Source organism: Aptenodytes patagonicus, chromosome 5, assembly GCF_965638725.1.
Source record: "Aptenodytes patagonicus chromosome 5, bAptPat1.pri.cur, whole genome shotgun sequence".
NCBI lineage: Eukaryota > Metazoa > Chordata > Aves > Sphenisciformes > Spheniscidae > Aptenodytes > Aptenodytes patagonicus.
In genome coordinates this window covers 73,927,636-73,954,646 of record NC_134953.1, presented here as the reverse complement: position 1 = coordinate 73,954,646, position 27,011 = coordinate 73,927,636, and the positions used below count along the sequence as shown (strand labels likewise).

The 27,011-nt window shown below is 38.3% G+C and overlaps 1 protein-coding gene and 1 long non-coding RNA gene across 3 annotated transcripts; one reads left to right on the top strand and one right to left on the bottom strand.

The window, feature by feature from the left end:
• The first annotated feature begins 144 nt into the window (after nt 1-144).
• Nucleotides 145-20,462, top strand: LOC143161447 (uncharacterized). Of its 2 annotated transcripts, XR_012995522.1 has the most exons (6): nt 145-491; nt 16,692-16,862; nt 17,210-17,398; nt 19,301-19,475; nt 19,562-19,653; nt 20,118-20,462. It is a non-coding gene; the product is annotated as an uncharacterized LOC143161447 (long non-coding RNA). The 2 variants fall into 2 exon arrangements; XR_012995521.1 differs by lacking the exon at nt 19,562-19,653.
• On the bottom strand, nt 8,315-27,011 carry LOC143161446 (calcium-activated chloride channel regulator 1-like). The gene is made up of 14 exons (XM_076340548.1): nt 26,853-27,011; nt 24,905-25,045; nt 24,527-24,677; nt 23,711-23,828; nt 22,455-22,626; nt 20,460-20,687; nt 18,456-18,680; nt 16,769-16,946; nt 14,868-14,974; nt 13,304-13,528; nt 12,874-13,141; nt 11,506-11,670; nt 10,386-10,613; nt 8,315-9,031 (listed from the first exon to the last, which is right to left on the bottom strand). Exons 1-14 carry the CDS (start codon nt 27,009-27,011, stop codon nt 8,604-8,606), a joined length of 2,793 nt encoding a protein of 930 aa, XP_076196663.1. The 3' UTR covers nt 8,315-8,603.

Genomic DNA, 27,011 nt, shown 5'->3' with positions numbered 1-27,011 from the left:
AGCCCGGATCGGCCGGTGAAGCGGTGGCGACGCCCGCCCTGGTCCCGCTCCGCCCCGCCCCGCGCCGCCGTGAGGGGGTGGTGGGCGGGGCGGGCGGTGCTTCCCGCCGCTGGGGGCGGCCGCCCCTCGGGGCCCCGGCACGCGTCCCCGCCTCAGGGAGCCCCGGCCGTTTACCTGCGCGCTCCGGGGCCTGCGGCTGGCTCCGGAGCGGCTCTCAGCCCGCCCGCCAGCCGTGGGGGAAGGGAGGCTCCGCGGCGCCGGTCGCGGCCTTTACCGTAAAGACTAGCTAGCGAGGCGGGCGGAGAAGGCCCAGTCCCCTTGTGCGGGCGGTGATGGCCCGCCCGGGGCACGTTTGTCCGCGACCCTACGCGTGGAAACCCCGCCGCGCGGGGGGGCTCCGGCCTGGCCTGTCCCGTCGGGGCTGGCACCCTCGGACCCGGCGCTGAGGGGACAAGTTCCTCCCCGCCCCCATTTCTTGAGTCCAGAGTTTTGTAAGTCAAATCTTGTTTGTCTTCATGGAAAATATTTTTCGGATAGACCGTGGAAATGTAAGCTGGGAAAGAATTTTTAAGAAGTCGTTCAGAAAAAGGCTGTTTATTGAAAGAGCTTGTTTAGATAAACGTGTACTGAGACACAACTATAAAATAGCACCAAAGTATCACAAAGGGAGTATTTGAAAATACCTTGAGTATAGTAGCATAACTTAATGATAGCAATCAAGCAAATTGGAAGAAGAAAACAGACTCTTATTTCTGTGATTTCCATTATTTTAACATATCTCATCATGATTTTCAAATGCCCAAGAAGAAAAGAAAGGACCTTTGACATGGGGTAGCAATTAAAAAACAGATTTACAATGTGGCATCACTGTCAACAAGCTAATATTCCCAGCTTGAAAATGATCCTGGTCGTTCAGTTAAGTAATTTACCTCATAATCCAAATAGTAGGTAATGTTTGGCTAAATTTGATAAAGTCAGAGGAAATCCTAGGGGATTATGACAAGAAGTGAGTTCCAGAGAAAGGAAATAACTGTAACAATTAACGCAATCTTGTTTACGTGCCGGTCAGGAATTAAAACCAAAACAAAACCCAGGCTGTGTAAAGTTCCCATTGTACCTTTAGTACTGATAAGGAGAGGGCCTGAAAGCTATTGTGTATATGTGTTTGCTTTGCTTGAATACATTCTACTTTTTTCAGCTTTTATTGTCTCACTTATACACGAATGTAAGTATTTATATGTAAAAACTATATGGCAAGATTGTTTCCATTTCTTAAAATGAGTTTTACTAGCATATAAAGGTCTCATGAGTCTCTCTTGTAATGCTCAGCACTACGTGGTCATATAAGAGCTGATTACGATGTCTTGTGATATCAGTGTAGGATATGTGAAAAGACAACAACATCAATGATTTTAAATCTGGACACACAGATGCAATTATTTCATTTCATAGCCTTCATTGGTGCTAAGCGTCAGCAGATCCCGTTAATGGAGTTCTACAAAAAGACAGAGGTGCCAAACAACTGAAAGCAGCGGTGCCTGACCTTAAGGCAGAGGTGAGATGTACCCCAATAATGCCTTGGGAGAGGGGTATGTTCAGGCTGGAACTGACAGCAACCAACACGGTCTAGCTCTTCCCAAAACAAAATACTGCTAGTTCTTCCCTGAAGCTTGCACCCTATTGCTGCCCATGACATGTGAACCTCACCAGCCAGAGAGGAAAGTGCTGCTTTCTGTGGTATATTGACTGACAGCCTTGACACTCCGCTTTTTCCTTCAGAAAATGGTTAGATACCTCTCCTTTCTATCATAACCTGAATGGAAGAGGAAGAAGACTCCCAGCCTTTAAGCCGCCATGGGTTAGAGTGTTCTTGTAGGATTTGGAATACCTACTTTTAGTTGCTGCTGTCCTAAGGAGCCCTAAACAGAACAGGCCCGCTTCTTAGGAAAATGCCTTAAGTAGACGGTACTTCCACCTTTAGCAGATGGGCTGTTTGGCATACGTGGGGCATTGGATGTGTTTTTTCAGTTCTCACTTTTAACATCCTCTTTTCATGAATGTTTAAGCAGTCAGAATGTGAGTGAGAGGGAGAAAATAACTCTCCAGGCTAATGGTTACTACAGTAATCTAAGAGGAAGATCTGTTCTAGTGCGTGTTATATATTTCATATAAAACCCTAGTTTGGATAATTTTTTCCCCATTTTATCCTACAATGTAAAAATAAATTCAGTTAATGGATCACAGCCGGGAACTCCATGCCTCCTGAGTTCCACAGCATTCTACCAGTCTTAAAACACTACTGAGTTACTCCCTTTCTTGAAATTCTCTTTCTCCACACCCTGTAGGCCTATAAAATAATGTTCAGGACAAACTCTGGATGTTTTTTTGGCATCCTAGAAGGAACAGGCATTCAGACGTTAACAGCTGAATTTTGGAGATTCATGTCATTTTAGGAGATTACCACATGCAGGCTGTCTGCCCTGTCTTTACTGGAAGCTTCAAAACCTGGTTCTAGTAGGAAATGTGGTCCCTCTCTACAGCTGCTATTCAGAGCCAAAAACACTGTCAGGGACTTGAGTTTGGGATAAACTAATACATCTGGCTCGGGTAAGGAGAGCCATACCTAGTGTGTGGGCTTAGTTACAAACTAGATACTGACCAAGAGAGCTCTGAAGGTATATTCAAAGAATCTACGGTGTGTAGAGATACCCTACCTCATTCTGATAAAATCAGCTGCAAACAGCTGAGGAGTCAGCATGTTTACTTCTGCCTCATGTGCTGGAGGAACAGTATCTTCCTTCAGAAGTGTAGGGCAGGCACCAGGGATTGTCATTTGTAAAAGTACTGAAGTATAAGCCACAAGAGAATCTACAGAATCGTCTCAGGCTGAAAAAGAAATTGAAGCGTGCCATGTCCTCTTATCTCCAATAATTAAGAAGAAGGTGGGTAGCCAATGCACCAGCAGGTGTGGTGAACACCGTACTTTGCCTACTGCCTGATCTTCAGCCTTGCTTACAACGTGTCGAAAAAGAAGAAATAACCATTTACAGCATTGTACTGTTGGATATAAACAGACCCTGGAACATCTCTGCCTATGATCAGAAGTAGAATTTATATAGAGAACTTCAATACTGTTACTTGGTAATAATTTGAGTGAGGGCTTTGAGGATTTCTGATTAAGATTTCCTGAAGTGGGAGACAAATAAGACCAATCGTTAGAATTGCTGTAGTTCTAGCCCTTTATATCTCTCTAGATCATGACATTTGTTTACCTAAATCTTGATCATGTAGCTGTAAAGTTTTGCAGCAAAGTATTACATTTGAAAATTTTTACATTTCAAATTACATTTGAAAATTTTTACACTGTAAAATAGGGCAAGAAGCTTGAGATCTGTAGGTTGAATAACTAGATGCTGCAGTGCAGTTGCTGTTACTAACTCTGTACTAACTTTGCTTCTGTGTCAGGCTTATCTGTGAAGAAATTAATCTTAAGGTTTTATTTCTTGTCATTAGATTTTCCTTGAAAAGCTTGATGAAAATCAAAAGCATTGAAAGTGTGTGGAATCAAGCATTTTTTAAGGTCACTTTGCAGAAACGTTACGGGTTTAGCACAGTTTTAGAATGGTTCAGAATAGCTTGATAGATAATGTCCATTTTTATTTTGTTTGTTCACCTTGCCATTAAGGTGTGCTTTAATTTTAAGGAATGTATGATTGTCCTAAAATACTTGAATTTTAAAGCAATCCTTTGAATACCGCTTACTAATATCTAGTGTATCCATTGGGAGTGCTTCCAGTATTCTTTCCTTGATGCTAATGGGTCTTGGACCATATCCTTAAAGACTTACTTACCAAAAAAACCCAAAGCAACCAACTAACCAAACAAAATTATATTAATATAAAGGTTTATAGTATAACTAAGAAAATAAAATATTTTTATATAAAGAAGAATAGCTTATAACTTAAATGCTTCTAAGCTGACTCTCAGTACTGCTTTCTGACTTCATGGGAAGGTAGTGTTTAAACCAAAGGCTACGGAGTCAAAGATTTAACAAAGACAACCCAAAAATGCCTCCATAAGTCAGTTTATACCACTGTGAAAACACAGTAAAATAAACAAACACATTTTGGTAGCATGTGTAATCCCAGTAATGTAGTACCCATGTTGGAATTCATACATATTTAGTTCTATAATACATTGAGTTATATGGGTCACATCTTGTGTCACTGTGTGTATATACACTATTCCCCTTCCCACTCATCATTATGTAACTGCCACATATATTTGCTGTTTTATGAATACTGATGTATTCATGTCATCTTTTAATGCATTTAAACAGCAGGAAATGAAGAGTTCTGGCAGTGTATTACCAGTTACAACCTGCAGAACTCCAGCTAATACTTTGAAGAATAGCAGCAATCCTAGAACCAGATTTTCAAAATAGATGTGCCTGAAAATCTGAAGGTAAATTTGATTTAACGTTTATTAATGTAGTGAAAAGGCATCTAAAAATAGAATGAGTGGGATGTGTCATTTTAAATAAACGTTATTAAATTTTACCTCTATTTAATAGTCAAAGCTTGTTTTACTGAAATAGGTAAGGGCATTTGTTTGTGTGTGAGTCTATAGCTTCTGTGCCAACATTAACAACTGTGAGCTTAGCTTGATAATAACCAGGCAAAGATTATAAAATCAGTAGTGCCAGCTGCCTGGCCTGGGTACAATCAGGCTTTCATGAAAAATCTGGGGACTGGATTTGACAGAACTAGAAAGCAGCTGTTCTCAACAGCACGTTTCCGCTCAGAAACTACAGCTATCTGAGTGAGAATTAATGCTCCTTTTCACATTAGTGCGCTCTTCCGCTGATCCTTACGGCAGCTGTTGCTGTGCTTCCCCTAAACACTTAAACTGGAGTTGTACTAGGACTGCATGCAGCAATCGGCAAAACGTTCAGTAGGCAGAAGTCCTGAAATTTCAGGGAACTGGGCTAGGTAAATCATGTCTTGTTTTTGTGATTTGTCCTTTCAGTATCATATTTCCTGGAGCCATAGTGGGTTAGTTTGATACCCAGACAGGATAATAATTTGGTCCCACACCCCAGTTGTCTATCTTATACTTGGAGGAAGATTGTATGGAAAATTCTATAGGCCATAACTGGCCCCTATGGAAATAAAACCTGAAGTTTTGGGATTTCTTCCTTTTACTGTGCAATGATAGTTTAATGACTGGAAGTGCATTTGTAGCTCTACCACTTCCCTGCTGATGACTGTGAGAAAGTCACTTTATGGCACTGGTACTACAGTTTCTCCACATGTGGCATAGGAATAATTAAACTTATATTCTCCGTGGAACACTGTGAGGTCTGTGTAGGAAGCTGGAAGCCGAAATTATTTTAAGAGCATTGGGAAGACCATATTGAGGACCAAAGCTTATATGGTTTTGACTTTATCGATCGCATCTTTTCTAGCTAGCCTGAACTGGCATGTGGCAGTTGTGTCAGCGACTGGGACCCCAGCCTACATAGCTTTTGAGCATACATATTGTTAGTGTAAACATAATCATTGAAATCAATCAAACAGTCTTACCCCGTCATTTTGCACTTCCTTGTCAGGAAGCATGAAAGAGCAAATTTTGTCTGTCTTTTGCAGAGATGTTTGGGGGAGTGCTGAATCCTGCGTTACTTGAACTGAGTTCTTCAGAGCTTTTACTATAGATAGAGCTCAGTAAACTGAAGCTCCTAACTCAAATAAATCTTCTTCATGCTCCTATAGTAAGGGCGAGCCTTAAGTACTAAATTCAACATTCGACTATTCATATTTGATTGTGCTTTTAAATATGCATTTGTATGAAGGTCAGAATATCCCAGAGAGAGCTGCTTTGATCTAAACCGATTTTTGGAACATTTGGGAAAACTGGAAGTGTTGTTGGAGCCCACTAGATGTCAGTGTCGCCACACAATAGACTACTACAGCTCTGCTCGCTGGGCAGGTAGGGTTGGGTGTCTTCAGAGTAACGCATGAGTTGTCTTGGATCATGGAGATTGGCTATGTAAGGTCTGTCATATTTTTACGTAACTTTAGAAAATAGTTCCAGGAACAGTGCTGCAACCCACTTATTCTGAGTGTATGATGTAGTTCCTACCAAACAATTTGTATGCAGCAGAAATATTTTAGGGAATAAGAAGGCACTTCAGAAGCAAACAAAAGGAAATATTTCTGAATAAATGGACATTCAGTGACCTAAAAACTATTAGAGGGAACTGATATCAGCAAATAATGCTTTGATCTCTGACTCTCTTCTCCAAAGGAGTCTCTTTCCTTTAAAATGTGACAGCTATTCTGGCCTTGATATGAACTGAAATTACAACATTTATTATTGTGTGGGGAAAAGGAATTTTAGATCTGAAAACATATCCATTAAGAGATGGCATTATGTAGAAGTACAGAAACCCACAAAAAATGGGAAACCTAGATAAAGAAAAAGCAGAACTTGTGGAAAGTATAGAAATAGGAAAGGCAAGGTAGAGAAATTCCATTAAAATATTAAAAAGTTGTGCTGTTAAAATGTAAAAGGTAAGGTAGAACAAAGGGCAAAATTTGATGTTGCAGATACAAAGACTGAGAAGAAAACTTCAGATGATTATTCAACATTTGCATAGATTTGTTGGTGTGTGCAGGAAAATCATAGAATAGCCCAGGCTGGAAGGGACCTCAAAAGCTCATCTGGTCCAACCTTTTGTGGAAAAGGGAGCCTAGATGAGATTACCTAGCACCCTGTCCAGTTCCAGCTTTAAAACCTCCAGTGATGGGGACTCTACCATGTCCCTGGGGAGGTTGTTTGAGCAATTGATTGTTCTCACTGTAAAAAATTTCTTTCTTGTATCAAGATGAAACCTCTCCTAGTGCAACTTGTACCTGTTGCCCTTTGCCTTCTCCATGTGGCTTCTTGTGAAGAGAGAGCCTTCGTCCTCTTTGTAGCTGCCCTTTAAGCATTGGAATACTGTGATGAGGTTCCCCCTGAGCCTTCTCTTCTCCAGGGAGACGAGACCTAACTCCTTCAGTCTTTCCTTATAGGGCAGGTTCTCCAGCCCTTTGATCATCTTAGTGACCCTCCTTTTGGACCCTCTCCAGTCTGTCTGCATCTTTTTTGAATTGTGAGGTCCAGAACTGGACACAGTACTCTAGGCGCAGCGTGACACACGCTGAGTAGAGTGGGATGATCACTTCTCTTACCTCTGCTAGTAATGCCCCTGCAGATGCGGCCCAGGAGCCGATTTGCCTTTGTTGCTGCAGCGGCATGCTGCTGACTCATGTTCAGCTTGTTGTCCACCGGGACCTCCAGGTCCCTTTCAGCCAGGCAGCTCCCCAGCCACAGAGCCCAGCCTGTACTGGGCTCTTTGGTTATGTCTTCCCAGGAGCAGGACTTTGCACTTCTCTTTGTTAAACTTCATACTGTTCTTGCTAGCCCACTCTTCCAGCCTGTCCAGATCTCTCTGTGAGATGGCTCTCCCTTCTGACATACCCACCTCACCACCCAGTTTAGTGTCATCAGCAGACTTGGTGAGGGTGCATATTATATTACATTAATTATAAAAATTGTATATTGGTTCTGAAGTGTAATTCCCACTATCAGAAATTGCATTAATAGTATCAAGCTTGTAAATGAAAGTAATCATGTTTGCTAGTCATGGTATATTTACTAGATTGTGAATGATAATTTGACTGTTGAATTTAACATTTTTTCATTATTATTGTACATTTTTCCCAGTTTTTGGAAGGCAGAGGTAAAAAGTACTTGGCCACGTAAGAAGTTTGAAGAATTCTGGTTTGAGTCAGTTGTTAATTTGCTAGTCAGCAACCTAAGAGTCATACTGATCACCCTTCTCCCTGTATCTCTCACACTCCTTCTCCATTAGCAGCTTTTAAATTACCTCGTTGTATAAAGGTTTGTTCTAGCTCCAAATTTATAGCTTTGTTTAGTCTCCACCTAGGAACATTTTCTATGTGCTCATTTGCATATACTCTGCAACTCTCATTCTGGAAGTATTTATATACTCAACTCTTCTACACACCTGTAGATACCCATACTTAAATATTTTTTGAAAAATAATCAGCCTGCAGGTACATATTTTTAAATATTTTTTTATAAATAAACAGCCTGCAGGTACATATTTTTGTTCTCAGCTCCCTAAGCCTAACTGACAACATGTGAAAGATACATAGGAAATCACCTATCATCTCTCCCGCCTTGCCTTACTTGATAGTTACGTGGAGAATAAAAATAAGGAAAGTATCATATTCCTTTGTCTTCTTTATTTAAGAAAAAAAACGACACTACATTGGAAAAACCTTGCAACAGAAGAGTTAAGTATTTTTATCACATAGAAACAAATGATGGTACACATATCATACTTTACTATATTTCTGAGTACGTGCTTTTATGTTTAACTTTTAATCAGTGTACAAATACTTGAATATAAGACACACTTTTGAAAATCTACATCTATACACCTATCAAAAAAGACAAATGCATCTGTTTAAAATCAGTGCACTTACTTTTTGAATGTACGAATACCTTTCCCTCCTTTGAAACTATATTTTATTTTACATATGCTTTTGCATTGTTTCAAAATCCACTCTTCCCTTTCGTTTTTGTAAAACACACAGAGTTGAACTTACAATAGTACAGACAACTATTACACACACAGCTACTATTGCCACTATTACTGTACTGTCAGCACCATCATTGTTGCCGTCATACTGTAAAGGCACAGATGCTTTTGGAGGAACGAACCACGTGGTTTGTGCTATATTAGACACCTCTGAAATCAAGTTGGTATCATCAACAGCACGTATAGCAAAGTAGATTATGGTGTCATTTTCTATTATGAAATTTTCTAGTTTAATTTTAAATGATTCTTCTCTACCAGCCTCCTTAGGTATGAGATTAGAGGAATTCACAGAAGTAGCATGGTCAAAGTGACTTCTTAGGTCCAGAAGATTTTCACTGCTTTTTATTATGTAGTGATCAGCTAGGGAAAAAAGAATGCACGTTAACAACAAATTAATATAGATGTTTTAATATCCCTGCTTGTGGTGACAGTATAGGACTTCTAGAGCCATTTTGTAAAAAAATGTGCTGATGATTCCTGTTTTACTACTGACTGTTGCCCAGCATGGAGGGTTGGCAAGTTTGCCTTTAAACCTTACTTCACAGTGTCAAAGGTCTATTGTTGCTGAGTCGGGGAACTCCTCCTTTTCACTGGCCTTAGAAATGTTTCACCAACACTCTTATCTTTGTGCAGATCTGTGCAAAAAGTAGCTGAATGAGAAACTGTGCTGTCCAAATACAAACATAAGGTGAAATGGCGATTAAAATATATGTGTCAATAGCAGGGGCGAGCCTTGCATCTGATCTGTATTCTTTCTCTCAGCATGAGGTTTTCATAGTAAAAACTGTGAAAGGCACAAAATGATTCTCCCGTTTGTAATCAAAGAACTGGTAGTTACATTGCTATAAATGTGTTTGATTAATCTTGGGGGGTTCTGCTGTTTTTATTTCAAGTCTGGAGCTTTTCAAGACTTTCCCCTTTTTCCCCTCTCTTCCTTTTATGAATATCTTTTCCTCTTTAGATAGCAGAGAATTGTGCATGATATACCCAGCTCCAAACCAGTGCAGGACCTGCTACCTTAAACTATAATGCAATAACTGACCACTTTAGCTAAAAAGTTTTTAGACCTGTAGTTGCTAAATAGCAATAAAAGAAGTTGAGATTTTTTTTTTTTTAATTTGAGTTTGTTGTCCTTGTGTGGCTGGTTATTAAAAATTTTAGATAAATGTAAGATTTTAATCTGAAACTGTAATCTGCATAACTGTAGATTGTATATTTTAACATACAATCTCTGGTTTATGCAAGGAAATGCTTGTACATTTCATCTGGAATTAGGTTTCATTTTTCCTGTACAACAACCTTAGAATCAGTATTTTGGATAGAACGTTACTGCATCTCTGTAATCCATTTACATATTTGTAAATAGACTAAAGCTTTGTATTGTCCATGTTGGCTGATTTTTTTTAATTTTTTTTTTTTTAATTATGCACAGACATGAACTAAGACTTGTTGCTAAAGTCTCTGGTGGTTGTATTATAATTTTATTTATTTGATTTGTTTATAATATTCCTTGGTTTACTTGGTTTGGTTTTTTTTAACATGAAAAATTAAGGCGAACTAAAACAGGTATCATGCAACAGGATGATACTTTCTGTTTGGTTACATTTTCAGGTGGGAAGGATGTAACCCTCATCCCTGAGTGGTGGTCCTCAGGGTATGTCCTTTCAAATAAAAATGTCAACCTCATATCACAAAAATGTAGTGTCTGACTCACCTTTTCCATTGTCCAAGTCACCTCCTGGAGCTGTCCAAGACAAGACTATTGTTTTGTTTTCTATACGAGCATGAAGGTCTGTAACTTTACAGGGTGGATAAACAGGAGCAGAATCTCCTCCTGTGTTCACTACAAGAGAACTTGTTGAAATTCTGCTGAAACTTCCCAACTTCACTTTGATTTCTTTATCTGCAAATTTAGGTCTTGGTGCATTCATATAAATTTTACCTGTTTAAAACATTTTTCAACTTTCATTATGACAGAACTCTGAATTGCATTTTCTTTTAATTTTTATTATCTCTTATTATCTCTTCTCATCCTGTAAGTTTTCTTCAGCTTATTCAAATTTAGTGGAAAGTTAGTGACATAAAGACAGAAAATAAGGTGATCTCAGGATTCTCAGCATAAAATTTAGGAAACCCAAAAAGCAGACAAAGTCTGAAATGTGTAAAAATTGGAAATAATGCAACCAGTAAAGCAGGTTGCAGATGTTGGTGAGCCATGGCTGCAATAAGGTAGTTCTATCTATCTCTTCACCCATATTGCAGGCCTTAAGAGAGTTTCAGTTATATAGGCCATACTTTATGAGGTTTTTAGACAATTTTTATGCTGATTTTTCTAAATTTCACAATGTATAAGTGTAAGAATATTGAATTGCAACAACTAATATTTTTTTCAGCATTAAGATGAAAAAGTACTAAAAAATCAAGAAATCTCAAAAGCAAAGTTTTCTAGCAGCATTAGTTTGTATACTAATGCTGCATGCTGAATTTATTTACCCCAAATCCCCATTTTAAGGTCTCAAGAAGAATTATAGATTTGAAATTCCTGTTGTGAGATGCTGAAATACAGATTCTAAGCAATATTTATCCTTCTCATGGCTGTAAGAGAAAATAATTTTTAGATTAACGACAACATTTTATGCTACCCCCATACATAGGAAACAGTAGTTGGAGTGGATTTGTTTCGTTTGGGCTTTGTTGTAATGAAAATGATAGATGGAACATCTTTTAAGATCAAATGCAATTTTTGTGAATCTAAATGATCCCATTTGCTAAACCTTTACACCCCCCTCCATACAAATCATGCAAAGAATTGTCTGTTCATAAACGCTCTTTACCATTTTCTCTGTAGCCTGGTATATACAAGGCTCGATTTTGCTTGAGGCTAAGTCTGGTGGTTGTATTTCTCCCATGGGCATTCACTTTTAGACTGTATCTTCCAGTGCCTTGTAAAGAAGTAAAGTACCTTGAGTAGATTCCATCGTTCTTCATCGTGTCAGCACCTTGGTATAGAATTACTGAGAATTAATATCTCAAACAAGATACCTGCCGGTAAACAAGGTTATTTTTGCTATTCATATGTAAACATAAAACCTGAACATTACTATGCAGAAAGCCTGGCAGTGTTTTTGTAATGTGGACATCTTTAAAAACAGGAGTAGTCCCACTATGACAACCTGCATTTCATACGTATTCTGTTAAAAAGAACCATTTTGCATTATCACCTTTAAGTAGGTAAATCTCTTGTTACTATATGGAACCACCAACTTAATACTTACTGGCCATCTACTACATAAAGCACCTTTAAATTGTAAAAATATCATAATTTAACCTTTGGCCAGGAATTCATCAAGACAGAATTCCTTCTCTTTAAGTGAACTTGTGCAGTTGTACCTGTCTGGCTGCAGTAGATGATCTGCTGGTGGCATCCAAGCTAACTATTTTAAAGCCTGGCAGCAATGTAAAAACAACTTCACGGGTTCAGAAAATAGAAGATGTTTAAGAAACACAGGTTAACACATTGAAATCTTATTGTATTTTTAAGTACAGCAATGTGAAAGCAAGGACAGAATGAGGAGGCACTGCTGGCTACTACTGAACTCGTAAAGCTACAGGTCTACAGCAGTGGTGAGAGAAAAGGAAAGGGAGAGATGAAAAGAGATCGAGGGATGCCGAATGCCAGGAATTTCTTGCTATTGCTCTAAGAAAGAGTATTCTTGAAAAGAAGAATAATGCACTTATTTAACATACAAAAGAGATAAAGCTAACGTTTGGTGAGCTAATGTTAAGACTGTAGTCCAGCTTCATAGAATATGAGATGGACTAACAAAACAGCTTGTTTTCTTTTTACCTTGCCTCTTGAGGGCAGATGATTACATGAAGTACACTTTCAGAAAGTAGATGTGAGCAATGTACCCTCTACCATGCACAGTTCTTCTGCTTTCACCCTCAATAACAGCACAGGAAAGAAAGCAGAACAGTTTTTCAGGTAAAGGCCCATGTCTTTGTTTTCCTCACCAAGAAAAAGCTTTGTAGCTTACTTCCATCCTAAAGCAGTAGGGTTCTCTGTCTCCCTTTTAATTTTTTTTCTTGATTTAGGGCATAGCCACGACTCAGTCCTTAGTAATAAATCTGAGGGGAACATGCAGACTTGGGTTCCAAAATACATAAATGCAAAGGTTTTTACTATGTATATGGAACCTTACCTGCGCCATTATCAAGAAGTTCAAGGGTTACTGCTGCAGCACCATCCTTCTCTATGGTGGCTATCACAGTTGCGCCAAGAACAGGCAAAAACCCTTGGCTAACCTCTGCATAAACAACAACTGGATTAAATGCTCTATTTGCCCTGTTCATGTGAGCTGCAATGCTCACAGGAGGAACATCAGAATATGCTGGTCGAGAGGTAGCAGTTACTGATATAGCTTGAGTTGCTGTATGAAGATTTTTAATACAAAACTGCCAATCACCAACCTGCAAATAAAATACAAAAATATAAAAAACTAGGGAAAAAGCTTCATATTCTAACAGGACCATTGTTTCCCTTATATAGTAAAAAATTAATTAAAGAAAAGCTGTATGCTAGTCTATAAGACATGTTAATTCAGAAAATAAAAGAAAATGTTCAGTCTTTACCTCTGCAGTGCCACTTATACTGAGTCTAGCTGTGTTTGGGTTTGAATTATCAATCGTAAAGTCTGAGCTTCCATGTTCTTTTCCTTTGGGGTCCCTCAGGAAAAAAAAAGGCTGAGATAGACTCCATGCAATGCTGAAGAAAGTGTCATTTCCCACAGTGTTGTCAACAGGCACAGTAGTATTCATCCATCCAGAATGCTGAACAAGTAGCTCTTTGCTTTCAAGCTGTTGTTAGAGAAATAAAATTTGTCTTATTGCTATTAGTAAAGAAGCATTTAGCATATTTTCAGTGATTCCTCATCCATTGCACAATATTGTATGCATTCATTGCTGACTTAAAATGGATTAGTCTTGGAGGAGAGAATTGAAAAGCATTTATGCCTTTTGAAAACTAGCATGAAAAAAGGTCTCTGCTTACTTATTTGTAACTCAGAGTTATATAGAGAAGATGGCAGGCTTTCTAGCTCTGCTGTCTCTACCTACAGGAAAATTAAGAGCCATTTGGCACAACTATTGAATGAAGAAAACTAACAAAATCCCAGATTCACTTTATGAAATGGCTGCTTGCATAGTAACATTGATTTTAAGTGTAAAATTATGGTAAACAGAATAAGTTACAGTAAGTGTAAGTAAAAGTCCTTCATTTCTGTCTCTAAACTATTTATCTAGCTATCTAAAGCATTGTGCCAGTAAGCTGTATTTCCACTGCAGTTTGTCCGTCTCAAAATCCTGGGAGAGAGAGAAAGAAAATGTCTCCATGTATGACTATAAGGCTTATAGGTAATGAGAGACAGAAATAACAACAGAACAGAGGAGAATATATAGAAGAAAGAAGTAAACAATATTTCCTTTATTAAAATTAAAATAATTTTGTGTAATTTCCTCACTCCTATTTTATGAACAACAAAGTCTGCAATTAGAAAATACCCTGTCATAAACTTAATTTTTTTCCCCTGTATAGGTGGGACAGAAGAGTCAATTAAAGGCGATATAGCAACTTAAAAAATCCCAGACCTTTTCAAACCTATATTGACTGCTGCTTATAATGTAGCTATCTTTGCGAATGGTATATTTTGGATAAAACATAGGACTGGATCTGTGTTAAAATATTAACAAAGTGAGGAATGAGTTGCTAAATTCTAATTAACAATTGGCCTAGATGAAAAGTCTAGAAGTTTATGCATTCAAATGATACATATGGCTTAGGAGAAAAGCTGTATTTTAATTGTATCTTTGTTACTTAAGTTAGACTGTTAAAATGCTCTAAAAGATGTTTCATGTAAGAGTGAACTAAACATTCTGGGGGATTTCTGCTTGCTTTTTTCTCTCAAAGTCTCTTGGACTTTGACAATTATGAGAAATAATTTTCTTGATTTTGTGAAATCAAGAATTATATAAATTATGTAAATTATCTATTTCATTGCAGTGAAAAGTAGGAGATCACTAAGAAATGTACTTGCTCCTATTTCCAAATTGAGCCACTGACAATTATGATCATTAATGTCTAAATTCATTCAATTACAGATCAACGCATGGGAGGAAAAGGAAGTGTTGAAATTCAGACCTGAATAGATTGCTCAGAAATATCTCCGCTTCCTGATGTAATTGCACTGAATGTCATAGTTAATTTATTGTGGACGGCTCCATCTACAGCATAAAGCTTTAAACCTCCTGAAAGACAAGAGCAAAAGAATTAGAAATACTATTTTTTACTTTAAAATTGCTAAATTTTATGTGACTTCTGGTACTGAATGTTCTACTGAGGCAGCCAATTTGTTACAAAATCAAAAAAGAAATGTATCATTTTATTAATATGTTAATGCATGTGTCAGTAAATTCTGGCTTGTGTGATCAACTCATTTTATCTCTCATTGGCAAAGTTCGCAAAAAAATCACTCCCTGCAGCATATCATCAAGTACACCATGTTTAGACTTTTCCGAGTACTTTTGGAGTCACATATTATCCCTTCAGTGAAATTCTGCTCTGAAAATACCTCTGTAGAAAAGACACGGTGGCATTCCATGGTTTTTGACTCTTAAAATCCAGATCACCTTTATTTCCAAATGTGAAGTTTAGATCTCTTTTCATGCATACTGAGTTCAAGCAGCTCGAGTCCATTGGAGGTTCTCATACTCAGTGCAAGTCTGTTGATGAATTCATTGTGAATATGGCTTCACACTGCTCTACTGAAGCACCTGCACTTCATGCATTTGTTGCAATTCTCTCTCAGACTCAGATCATATATGCCAGACATAAACTGAGCCGTCACTGTGCTCCTAATGCACAGGTCACTGGAATCCCAGAGTGGGGGAGAGACTGCTGTGCAGCACTGAGCCCCAGGGAGCCTACTCGGGGCGTGCAGAGGCTGCCCACAGCCCCTCCCTACCACCTAATGCCTCTCACCCCCGTCCCTCATGCACAGACTGACGTAAGGTGTGCAGGTTACATCAGGTGTATGGTTCTGCCTCATGAGAGAACACATGGAGTCGCATGAGCTGGAGGAGGTGTTAGCTCAGAGATCTATTCAGTATTTTTGGAAAATTGATTTTTGTTTCTAAGCAGGAAGGCCTGCTGGTTGAAGACTACATGCTGAAGGACCATCTGGGTTCTTTCTGGCTCACAAATCATTCTTAATAAATACTCCGCAAGTGGAGCTTAAACAACAAATTCTGTCTTAAAATACAGGCCAGAACAGGATTGGACTCTGGACTCTCCCATAGTCATGTTCATCTAATGATGTTGAAGAGTGCATAAGGGCATTCCAGGTTATTTAAATAAATTGCTAAAACAAGTGGATTGTAGTCTGAAAATGCGCAGCATGTGCATCTCTCAAATAACAATATTTATTCACCGTATTTGTTTGGAGTCAGCTTGCTTTCTAGATCTGTGCAAGGAGCTTTCATTCTTCCATGGCATTTGCAGGTGCTGTAGCATGAAGCAACACACCTATGGATGGTTTTTAAATGGTTGTTTTCAAACTAATTATGTAGCTCCAGCTCAGCTGACAGCTATGCTTCCTGATGACAAGGGTGGTCACTGTGGTTACAATTTCCTAGCCAGTGCACTTCAGCCACAACAGTTGGAGAAATTATTCTTTACGTAATAAAAAATGCTTATAAGTTAAAGCATATAGAAAGTTCTAGTCATTGCATGTAATGCCAGAAATAAAATTCTAGACATTTCTTTTTATGTTATATAACAATATCATAATTAAATCTCCTTAGTAATAGGGTATTGTCATGTTATTGCATTTTTTAAATCAAGATAGCTCTTAAAGCAAGTCTATGGATCTGAACAGTTCTGCTTGTTCATATTAAAAATGCCAGTCATGAAAACTGAATTTCTTTAAAATTAAATTTGTTTTAAATTTCTTAATTTTTTTTCCAGACCGATGAATTGCCATGCTTTTACATTTTCATACTTGAATATGCATGCCAGAGGAAGAGTGCGTTTAGAATATTTACCCGTTAGCGTTGAAAATTCTTCTAATTCTTTGGCTGCCAATGGCCCCACTGCAATGGTGTGAATTTTTGCCCCACTTTGTTTCACCAAATCAAGGCAAGTTGCTATACCTGAGTCCTCTCCATCTGTCAGTAACACAATTTCTGAACCATACGTAGTGTTCATTTTATCTGCAATTAACTGCATCAAGAAAAGAATTCATGATATAAGCAGCAGAATAATTTTTAAATACTAGTTTATCCCAGAGCACAGTCAATGTATGCATTTAAAACTGTTAACTTCAAATATAGGACAAATTTATTCTTTAATAAGTGTTTGAATTTTTATTTAACACTAAAACTATTACAATATTAATTATTGCAATTGATATTGCAACATCTAATTGCTTAGATTTATTAAGTGTTCAATTATAAATAATGACTATTTGATATATGTTTTCCTAGGGAAGGAACCTGTCCCAGATTGAAGATGTCAGAAGCATTCTGCCTGTATGTGCTTTGCTGGTTCAGGGCTGGATGTTTAAAGGCATCGTATTAAAAACTTCTGTTCACTGTCTGGAACAACTCTTCATTCTCCAATCAAAATTTCAGGAGTAGAGAAGGACAGACTTCTGTCTAAGGGTGGATTCTGAGGTAACTGAAGGTGGGACAGAAAGGGGTAGGGAGCACCCATGGGGGAGGCCTCTGTCCTGGCTGTTCCATCCCTGTCTGGTTGCCAGTCTTCCTCCTGATGTCCCCCTGTCCTGAGCCTCCTCTCGGCTACCTTAGCAGTCTCATCCTTCTCTGTACAATTTCTCTCTTTTTCTTTCCTCCCTTTTCCTACACGTTGCTCCTGATTTTCAGTTTTGCATCTGAATTAGGTGACATCTTCTGGGACTTCAGACTGCCAGCCCAAGGAAGTAAAACAGACAAATAATAATATCTATCCATCACTGTTTCCCAATCTCATGATTTGTATGTGGTTTCACAATTTTAGGGGCTTGATTCATGACTAGTGAGCTGTGGGAATTAACAATACTACCATTGTACAGCTTCCCATTTTAACACTTACTTATTCTATATGTTCATTGTGATTCATGAGTCAGATCTCTGGTGTTTCCTCAGTCCACATTTTGCTAGAACAAAATCTTAGAAATCACAGGAATACAATATGATGTTCATTGTTGTGTTGGTCTGCAGCCTCTTCTCTCTATATACACCCAGCAATGTGATCGGGCTGTGAGTTTATCCGGTCATGTGAAAGTTTGACTGCAGTACTGCATATTTCTTTCCACTAGAAGTTATTAAAGAACTGTATTAAAGTAACCCCTTAACTATCTCCTAAACAAACTTAAATAGAATAAGCTTCATAGGTTTCCACCTAGAAATCTGATTTTCCAAAATTTAGATCATTCTTGTAGTTCATTTTGGAATTTGATCTTATGTTTCAATATCCTTTTTGAAGCATGGGCATCACATCTGGCCTGTTTTCTGGTAATACTCTTTCTAATGCCATATAATGGTAATGCCAAATAGTTTCTATACCAAATTGTCTCTCTATACCAAATCCTCTATCGATTCAAGAATCATGCTATCTTTCTTAACTCTACCATTGCATAGGAAGTCCATGTTCAGTAGGCTATCAAGTATGTTTCGCGCTTCTTCCTCATTTTCCATACATTCCAGGAGGTATTTCCACATTGTACTTTACCTTAAGCCCTTTACGTACACCTGCACAGATACTGGTTTTTCCACTAGCAATTATAGGCAAACATTGAACAAGTTTTTGGCGTGCTGCATCATCGGTTATTTGTTGCAAAGGAGCTTTTTCAGATGCGTCGGAGTCAAATGTGACAATTGCAACCCAGGAACCAATTTCAATAATATGGAGCAGAAATGCCTCTGCAGCGCTACGGAGATGTCTGATGCGGTCATGCTGTATGTGAAGAAAAACAACATCCTTAGAATGCAATCTCTTCTGAAAAGCTTTGACTATGAACAAAATACAGGAATTTTTGATGTTGATCAGGTTGTAATTAAAAATTAAAAACTATCTGCCATAAGGTAACTGGTATGTATGCTCAGTTCTAGAAGAGAGGAGATGTAAACCATGTTCTGGTATTGTGAAAGCGCAGCAAACTGAAGCTTCCAGGAAAGATGTCACCAGGCAAAGTCTATCTTCTGATGTTATGACTTTATTCCTAATCAAGATTTTTTTCACTTTTTTTTTTGATAGCATGATTGTCAATGCAAAAGGACAACACCTACGATGCCTGAGGAGTAGGTTACTCTAGAGACTAAGTATTTTGAAAATATACATAATATTAAAGTAAAAGTATGGCTATTTAAAATGCAAATATTCAAAGGGATTACTGCAAAAAAAAAGTTATATTTGAAAACATCTCTGGAGCTAGCTATTCTTGCAGTATTTAGTTCATAATTATCTTCGTTTTGGTTTTTAGCATTACATCATTATTTACTAACTGATTTAATAAAATGCACTATGATTGGTAGACATCTCTATTATAAAAATAATATAATTTATTACAATTGCAGATCTTTGCTGAAGATCAGTCTCAAGAACAGCTCTGGACTAGAACGGCATGTCTGGAAATAGATCCATTGATGGAGCACTATGGGAGAATCCCACAATTATTATTCTATGTATGCCATAACTAAAGAATTGGAGTATATACTGCTTTATGCTTCTCCATGTATATTTTGGTTTAAGGTATGACTGTCAAATATTTAAGAATATTTCTCAACATGTTTGAGCTTTTTGAATTACCTTCTTTAGATGAATAGTCTTATTTTTAGGCTTGAATTCCTGTGAGAAATGAAACACTGAACTTGCAGTATATTCAATAAGAGAGTAATGGTCATTGGCTCACTACTGAACTGTGGAAGAGGTAAGTCACGGATAAGAAAATGCAGTATGTCATCAAAAGAATATATAGGCTGATTTTTAGAAGCTGTTAGAGTATGCATAGAGGTTTGAAGTCTATTAATAAATCATGAGATAGCTGCCTTACCTACCCAGATAATTTTGTCATCTTTCTACAGATGATCACATTGCTTACAGCTTTATAAAAGTATTAGGATATTTATGCAAATAAGCACATATTCAGGGACATTTACTAAACCTTGCATCCATAAACAAGCTTAGTATCTCATGCCACAAGAAGTTGTGAAAGAATAGACCTATGCAAAGTTTTATGGGGAAAAGAAAAAAGGAAAAATAACCTCAGCCTTGTTAAAATGACATAACATTATGCCAGCTCACGTTCTTGATTCCAAAGAGCAATATTGTAATGAGGAAAGAACATCTAATTTATTGACATATTGTGACCTACATATTTACTTTAAATTTTAGACTCATTCACAACAAAGATAGAATGTGAAACTCCATCTATGATACATTTTCTGCTTGGAAGAAATACGACGTCACTCTAGCTCTGGAACAAGGGAAGGAAGATATATAAAACTGAGATTTTACATGAAAAGAAAGACCAAGTCTGGCCTAAAACTCAGTATTTTGAAGTGATATCTTGTAGGAATTCCTAACTAAAATTACCAAGGAGAATATGAGTAGTCCTTTTTTCTTCTAAAATAATCAAGTTAATTACAGAATTGACTGATTTTTTTTTTAATTTTGTAACTTTTTCTGTTTCTTACAGTTTTTGCTAAAAATTGCTTATAAAATGCGTATTCTTACCATTGACATGCTCCCAGAAACATCCAGTACTAAAGCAACTGCTCTGTCTTGGGTCTGCAGTAGCCTGAAGGTAGTCTCAGAGGGCGGTGCAGAAGCATTTACAACAGCTGAGTTCCGAAAGTCATCAGATTCCATAATTACTTCCCACGTGCTTTTGTAGTTGCACATCTTATTCTGCATATTTGGAGCCTCACTATTGTGAGTGTTTTTATCACAAAATTCAACCACCTAAAAAGTCAGATTGAAGCTGATAATAGTTCTGAACCCAACAGTATGAGCATAAGAAAATATCTCAGAAAATAAGAAGTTTGTGGTAGGGGACAGGACAAATGGAGGTGGCGTTCTCCAGCAAATATCCTCTGTGCCATGGTGCCTGGCCACCAGGATCTTAGAAGAGGCAAGCAAAGAAAGTGCTCCCAAAGAACTTATCTCAGATTTTACATAAGCACAAGCATGTTGTGACATGCAGAAACAAAGCTTTCAGTCTATGAGTACTGAGGTCCTCGGAGTGACTGATTCATGGAGGTCCTACTAGATTTAAGCCTGCTAACATAGATACTGGACCTGAACAGCATGGAGGTCAGCCCAAGTTAGCAGCCTGAATATTTAACCAACTTCTTGGGTTAAGCTGATGGTCTTGCACCAGTTCCTGTAAGTTTTCTTGAGTGGAATAAGGAAACATGCAAAAGGTACGAAGTCAAGATTTTGAGAGAAGCAGGAAATAATCTTTTAGATGTCTCAGGATGTCCACGGCATACTGCTGAGGGAAGACCATGACCAATTGTTGTGGATTAACCCCAGTGGGCAGATAAGCACCACACTTCCTCCCCCTCCCCAGTAGGAAGGGGAAGAAGAAAGGAGGAATAAAAGAAAAACAACTTTAGGGTCAAGATAAAACAAAACAAAGCAAAAAAAAGTGTTTAATAAGTGAAGGATTAGTGAAAGAAGAGAGAAGAAACAAAACAAGTTATGCAAAGGCAATCACTCGCCACCTCCCGTGGGTAGACCAATGCCCGGCCAGGTCCCGAGCGTAAGATGGCTAACTCTCCTAAAACCCCCTCTTTTCCCTTTTATTGCTGAACATGACGTCATATGGTATAGAATATCTCTTAGGTTAGTTCGGGTCATCTGCCTGGTTGTGTCCCCTTCCAGTCTACCGCGCACTCCCCAGACTATTGAAGGGAGGGGCGGGGGCAGAGTGAAAAACAGAGAAGGCCTTGATGCTGTTCAGCTAAAGCTAGAACATTAGTGTGTTCTTGGTACTGTTTTGGTCAAAAATCTAAAACACAGCACCATATGATCCCCTATGAAGAAAATTAACTGTACCCTAGCCAGGCCCAGTATACCCGTCAAGTTCTCAGAAAGAGCTTGCCCAAAGAAATAAGGTCAACAGCTGGAGGAATTGTGATCCCGTACCACAGAGATCTAGCCTGCAAGGAGGCTGTCCGACCTGCTAACCCCTGTCCCAGCACCCTCTCCCAGACACTGGGACAGTACAGAGCTGGCATGAGGAGGCCTGCCCGGTTGTCCTGGCTGCTTTCAAGAGAGGTGGGCTGCTGCATCTGAGTTAAGGATAGATAGACAGACCAGATTGCTCTGCAATGGAGTGTAATAGAGCTAACCAGGTAACACAGTTCGGGTGCCAGTTTACGTAAGGAGTGATCAAAAACTGCAGTTATCTTAGGGACAAGGCACTTGGCACGAATGCTTCCCTTTTATGCCTGTTGACCTGATTCTCCAAACACGGAGCCAGAAGGATGCTGGGACTGCAGTGCATCGCACCCTTATTGACAGGACAGCTGTCAAATCGTTTACAGTACCTCCTTTGTCTTCCCTTTTGAACAGATTTTAATAGAACTAATAGCATCATGCATATTCTTTGAAATAGAAAGTAATTAAAGAAACACCTGACTGACCATTCTCCTCAGCAGAAATAACTGACTAGGCCCCAAATGTTACCAAACTCTCAGTCCAGAAAGGTATAGTAATACTTACAGACAGTACGTATTGCAAATACATAACAGAACATGGGATATTTTGTCGTATATCTGGAATAAACATACATCCTTTTTCATATAGCTGACCACCATATCTACAGCTTCTTGCCTCGCACTTGTCTCCGCTGCAGTCTTGGAAAACAGGTATACCAGCCACACCAGCTGGACAGCTAAGGGAAGAGAAGATAGGCAGGGCTGGTTAAGAGCCCAGTCTGTAACTGTGTCTCAGAGGAGACCTTATTGCTCTCTACAACTACCTGAAAGGAGGTTGTAGCGAGGTGGGTGTTGGTCTCCTCTCCCAAGTAACCAGCGATAGGATGAGAGGAAATGGCCTCAAGTTGTGCCAGGGGAGGTTTAGATTGGATGTGAGGAAAAATTTCTTTACTGAAAGAGTGGTTAAACATTGGAACAGGCTGCCCAGGGAAGTGGTTGAGTCCCCATCCCTGGAGGTATTTAAAAGACGTGCAGATGAGGTGCTTAGGGACATGGTTTAGTGGGCATGGTGGTGTTGGGTTGACGGTTAGACTCGATAATCTTAGAGGTCTTTTCCAACCTTAATGATTCTATGATTCTATTCTATGATTCTGTGGTTATTTATTTGAATTTTGGCTGCCCAAAGCCACATTGCTGTTGACACAGCACTGTACTAGACACTGCACAAGTACATAGGTAGGCTGTCTCTATGCCTGGCAGGGTCCTCAAACTAATCCAGAGATAGTTAGAATCATAAAACACTTGTGGTCTTTTGTGATCTTTGTGATAATTATAGGCTATGCAGGAAAGACATCCTGCTAATAGTTGTGATACAAAAGACTGCATTGGTATGCCTGAGCTAGGAAAAAAGGCAAGCCTGAACTAATTCTCTACATCCATTCAGTTATTGTCCCTCTTTGTAGAAACTGTTTAAAATCACAGTGGTTTCAGTAGGCAATTTCAGTGTTGTTGATAACTGCTATTTAATAAAATTATGTTAAATAAGTACGAAACAAATGGTGGCTGAAGTCTGCAGTTGCACACACAGCAAAAGATTATGCAGCCTCATCTCCTGAACCTCTTGCAAAACGGCACCGAAGGCAGCTGTGGTTTTCTGGGCTGTAGAGCAGGCAATAGGTCTTGCTGACTAAGCATCTTTTAATCATATGAACAGGTCATGGACACCCTACAAACTCAGCACAGACGACAAGAATATTGAAAACATTATTGAAATGTTTAAACCTGTGTAATGTAAAAGCAGAAATATAAAAAAAATAATACCTTGTTGCTTCAACACTTGCTGCCTTAGAATTTCTAGACACATAAAAAGGCATGTCGCTACTATATTCATCGAACACCCCCCACCGATAGTGAGCCCATTCGTGGACAAAAACTCGACCTGTTGAAAAACAGTAGCACATGCACGTTCTAAATACAACTGTTTAAAAGCTACTCAGTGTTTTACTTGGACATTTTAACAATTTGAACTAATTCTTATCTGAGGTAATACAGGAAGATTGTGAAATATTTAAGCAACTGGGATAATAATTTTTCTTTGAGGTAACACTAGGAAGGCATCAGTTTAGCAACCAGGACTAGAATTTTTATTCATATTTGACTCTCATATTTATTTCATATATTCATATATTCCTCAGAAATGCAGGAACTGTTCTAGAGGCTTTCTTCCAAGTCCGCAAATATCTCCTGAGAAAATTTAGGCTTTGTGAGGTTTCTGTCCCACAGAGCAGAAAACCTTACTGGTTTTGACACAGTGTAGTACAAAATCAGATACACAAACACTGGATAGTTTATTTGGTAAGTGGTCATAAAAGGAAGGCTACTGCTAATGGCAGTAGTTAAGTGCAGAGGAATAACCATTTAAGGTTTTTGAAGGGATGAACAACTTCTGGATCCAGTGTCTGAACATTTAACTTCAGACATTTCACAGGTATTTACTACTTCTGAAGAATGTGTCTCTCAAAGTTTTTTTCATTTTGCAAGCAAATTAAAGTACCCAAATTCATTAATCGCTTTGAAAAATCTTGGCCATTTCATACAAACAGTAAAACAGGCAATTAAATTAAATAGCAGTATTACCTTTTTCTCCATAAACATTGGCCAATTTGTCATTTAACAGGAAGTTAGGTGTGAAATGGATGTACCGTCCTTTCTCCTTACATCCTCCGTACTGTAAGGTGTAAGGATCATCTCCATGTTTTATGTAAGGGTCTGCTATGATGACATCTGCCTGAAAAAGTATGACCAAAGTTATACATAACATGGGCGTAGAGAAGAGTTAGGTGATTCTCGTTGAATAAATTCAGTCCTTCGATTTTTTTATCCTACGAACACTCTCAACGCTTTTGAGTAAGAACTTCCAGGATTAGTCCTAGATTTTGCTGTGATTTGTAATGTAGCCTTATCAGTCTAGCTTTTCCTTGTTGTTCTAATCATAAAGAGTTCTCTAAATCATACCTTATCATACGATTCTGTTTTTAATCTTGAATAGTTGATGTTTTTCTTCCACGTTTTAGGAATTATAATTTTTACAGACTTGAAGAAAAATCGATGTTTTGTCATTTCAAACAAGTAATTAGAAGCATTTTTAATCATGTTCTAGGGAATGAAAGAAAATAAAATATTAATATCGATGATAATATTAAAAATTTGGCTGTATGTGCAATGAATAATTTAGCCTTATCAAGAAACAGCGCTACAATAGAGTAGAACTAAGTACATAACACAAAACTAAGAAAGTATTACAATCTTCATTAAGAAAAGAATAAACAAAGAAGTTAAGGACTAAGCTGTAATTGTTGGAATCTCTCACCAGTTCTATAATCCTGCTCTTAATCAGAGATTGTGATAAAATTCACACTCTAGCCTCCATATGAAATGAAAACTACTAAATACAAGGATTTTACCCTTAAATTAATACTGGCCTGACAGCAAGTGTGGGCAAGAGTCAACATCGCACCTGCTTTTCATTTATACGACTAATGTCATAATTTTTCTGTCAAATTCACTGTTTTGCCTTTCTTCTTATTTGTATTATGGCTACTATGTGCTGCCATTACTTTCCTTTCTTCTTGCTCTTTTACCACCTCTCTTGGACTAGAGGCATCAGAAAAAGCATTCCCTTTGTTTATTTTTCTCTCCACTAACAACACAGTGTTTAGTGGAAAAAAAACAAACAGGAAGGAGGGAACTAAAATCTGGCTTTTCATAAAGTAAGAAACAAGCTGTAACAGAGGCTTTGGAATCAAATGTCTTTGTTACATGTACATAAAATTCAGCTAAAGGAGATTTCTTGAAGAGATTCAGTTTGCCAGGACCGAGAGTGATAGTGAGTGCTAACCCATGAGAAGTTGAGCAGTAATGGGACGTGCTACTTCGGCTGTCCCCAGGCCACCCCTTGCCTGCTCTGCAGATAGAACAGAGCCGTTTTAACTAGTTCAGGGGAACTGAAGGAATGGTGTAAGAGCAAGTTCTCATAAGCTCAGCTATAATGTGAATTTAGTATGTGGTAGGTATCTCACAGGTAACGGTAACCGTCACTCATACACGTCTACCCTAAAAAACACTCAGTGGTTTGTCCCTTAATGAAAGTGGAGTGATCTAAACTCTACTTACTGTTAAAAAAGGGGACAGTCAGTGACTGATGGTAAAAAGTAAACTATCACTTTTACCTCATGTAAACCTATTCTCAGAAGATGAAAGAAATCTGGAAGTGTTAAAAATTTTATGGCTGACCAAAGGATGGTATCCTTCGTACTTGATCTCAGAGATGACATGGGGCTGAGATAATCCTACATCAGTCTCGTAGGCATTAGACATACTGCAGAACCTGGGCATTTCTCAGAAGTGTCCTGTTCAGCAGGTTTTCTCTAAAATGAGTTGACTTTCTAGAAAACAGTTTCTTTGCTTTGAGACCTGGCCAGCATCCTATTCTAGGGGAATTTATTCACTGGGGCATCTATGTGGATTGCAATAAAAGTTAAGCCCAGAAATGACACTAAACCTAACTTTTTTTTTTTCCTTTACAATTTTTAAAGGAACATTATGAGACATGCTAGCTAATGACAAACAGTAGTATAATCAATGGCTATTAAACAAGTATTCATAGGACATTCTTTCAGGTAAACATAATTTGGAAAGCTACTTAAAGGAATTTCAGTCTGGCTCCCAACAGAGATATTACAGCATTGTCTGAGGGAATTAGTGCTCTTGGTAGTGACAACAGATGGCAAGACAAATTAGAAATTACTAGTGTAGTAACAATGGAATTAATCCATGATTAACTGAAATCAACAAGAAAAAAACCTATTGACAAGAATGGGAGCTGGACCTGATTCATGCTACTTTCCAAGCAGAAAAGTCACGACTGCTGAGAAACAATGTATTTAAGCGCAAATGTTCTTACCATCACATTCAGGATGATGTTGGCATCTTCTGGCACCTGGGGATTAATTGCAACAACCAAATCCTCATAGCCATTCTTATTTAGCCATACCATAGAACCTTTTGCCACATGCAGGAGCTGAAAAGACAGCAAAAATATCAAACTCCTAAACACCCCCAT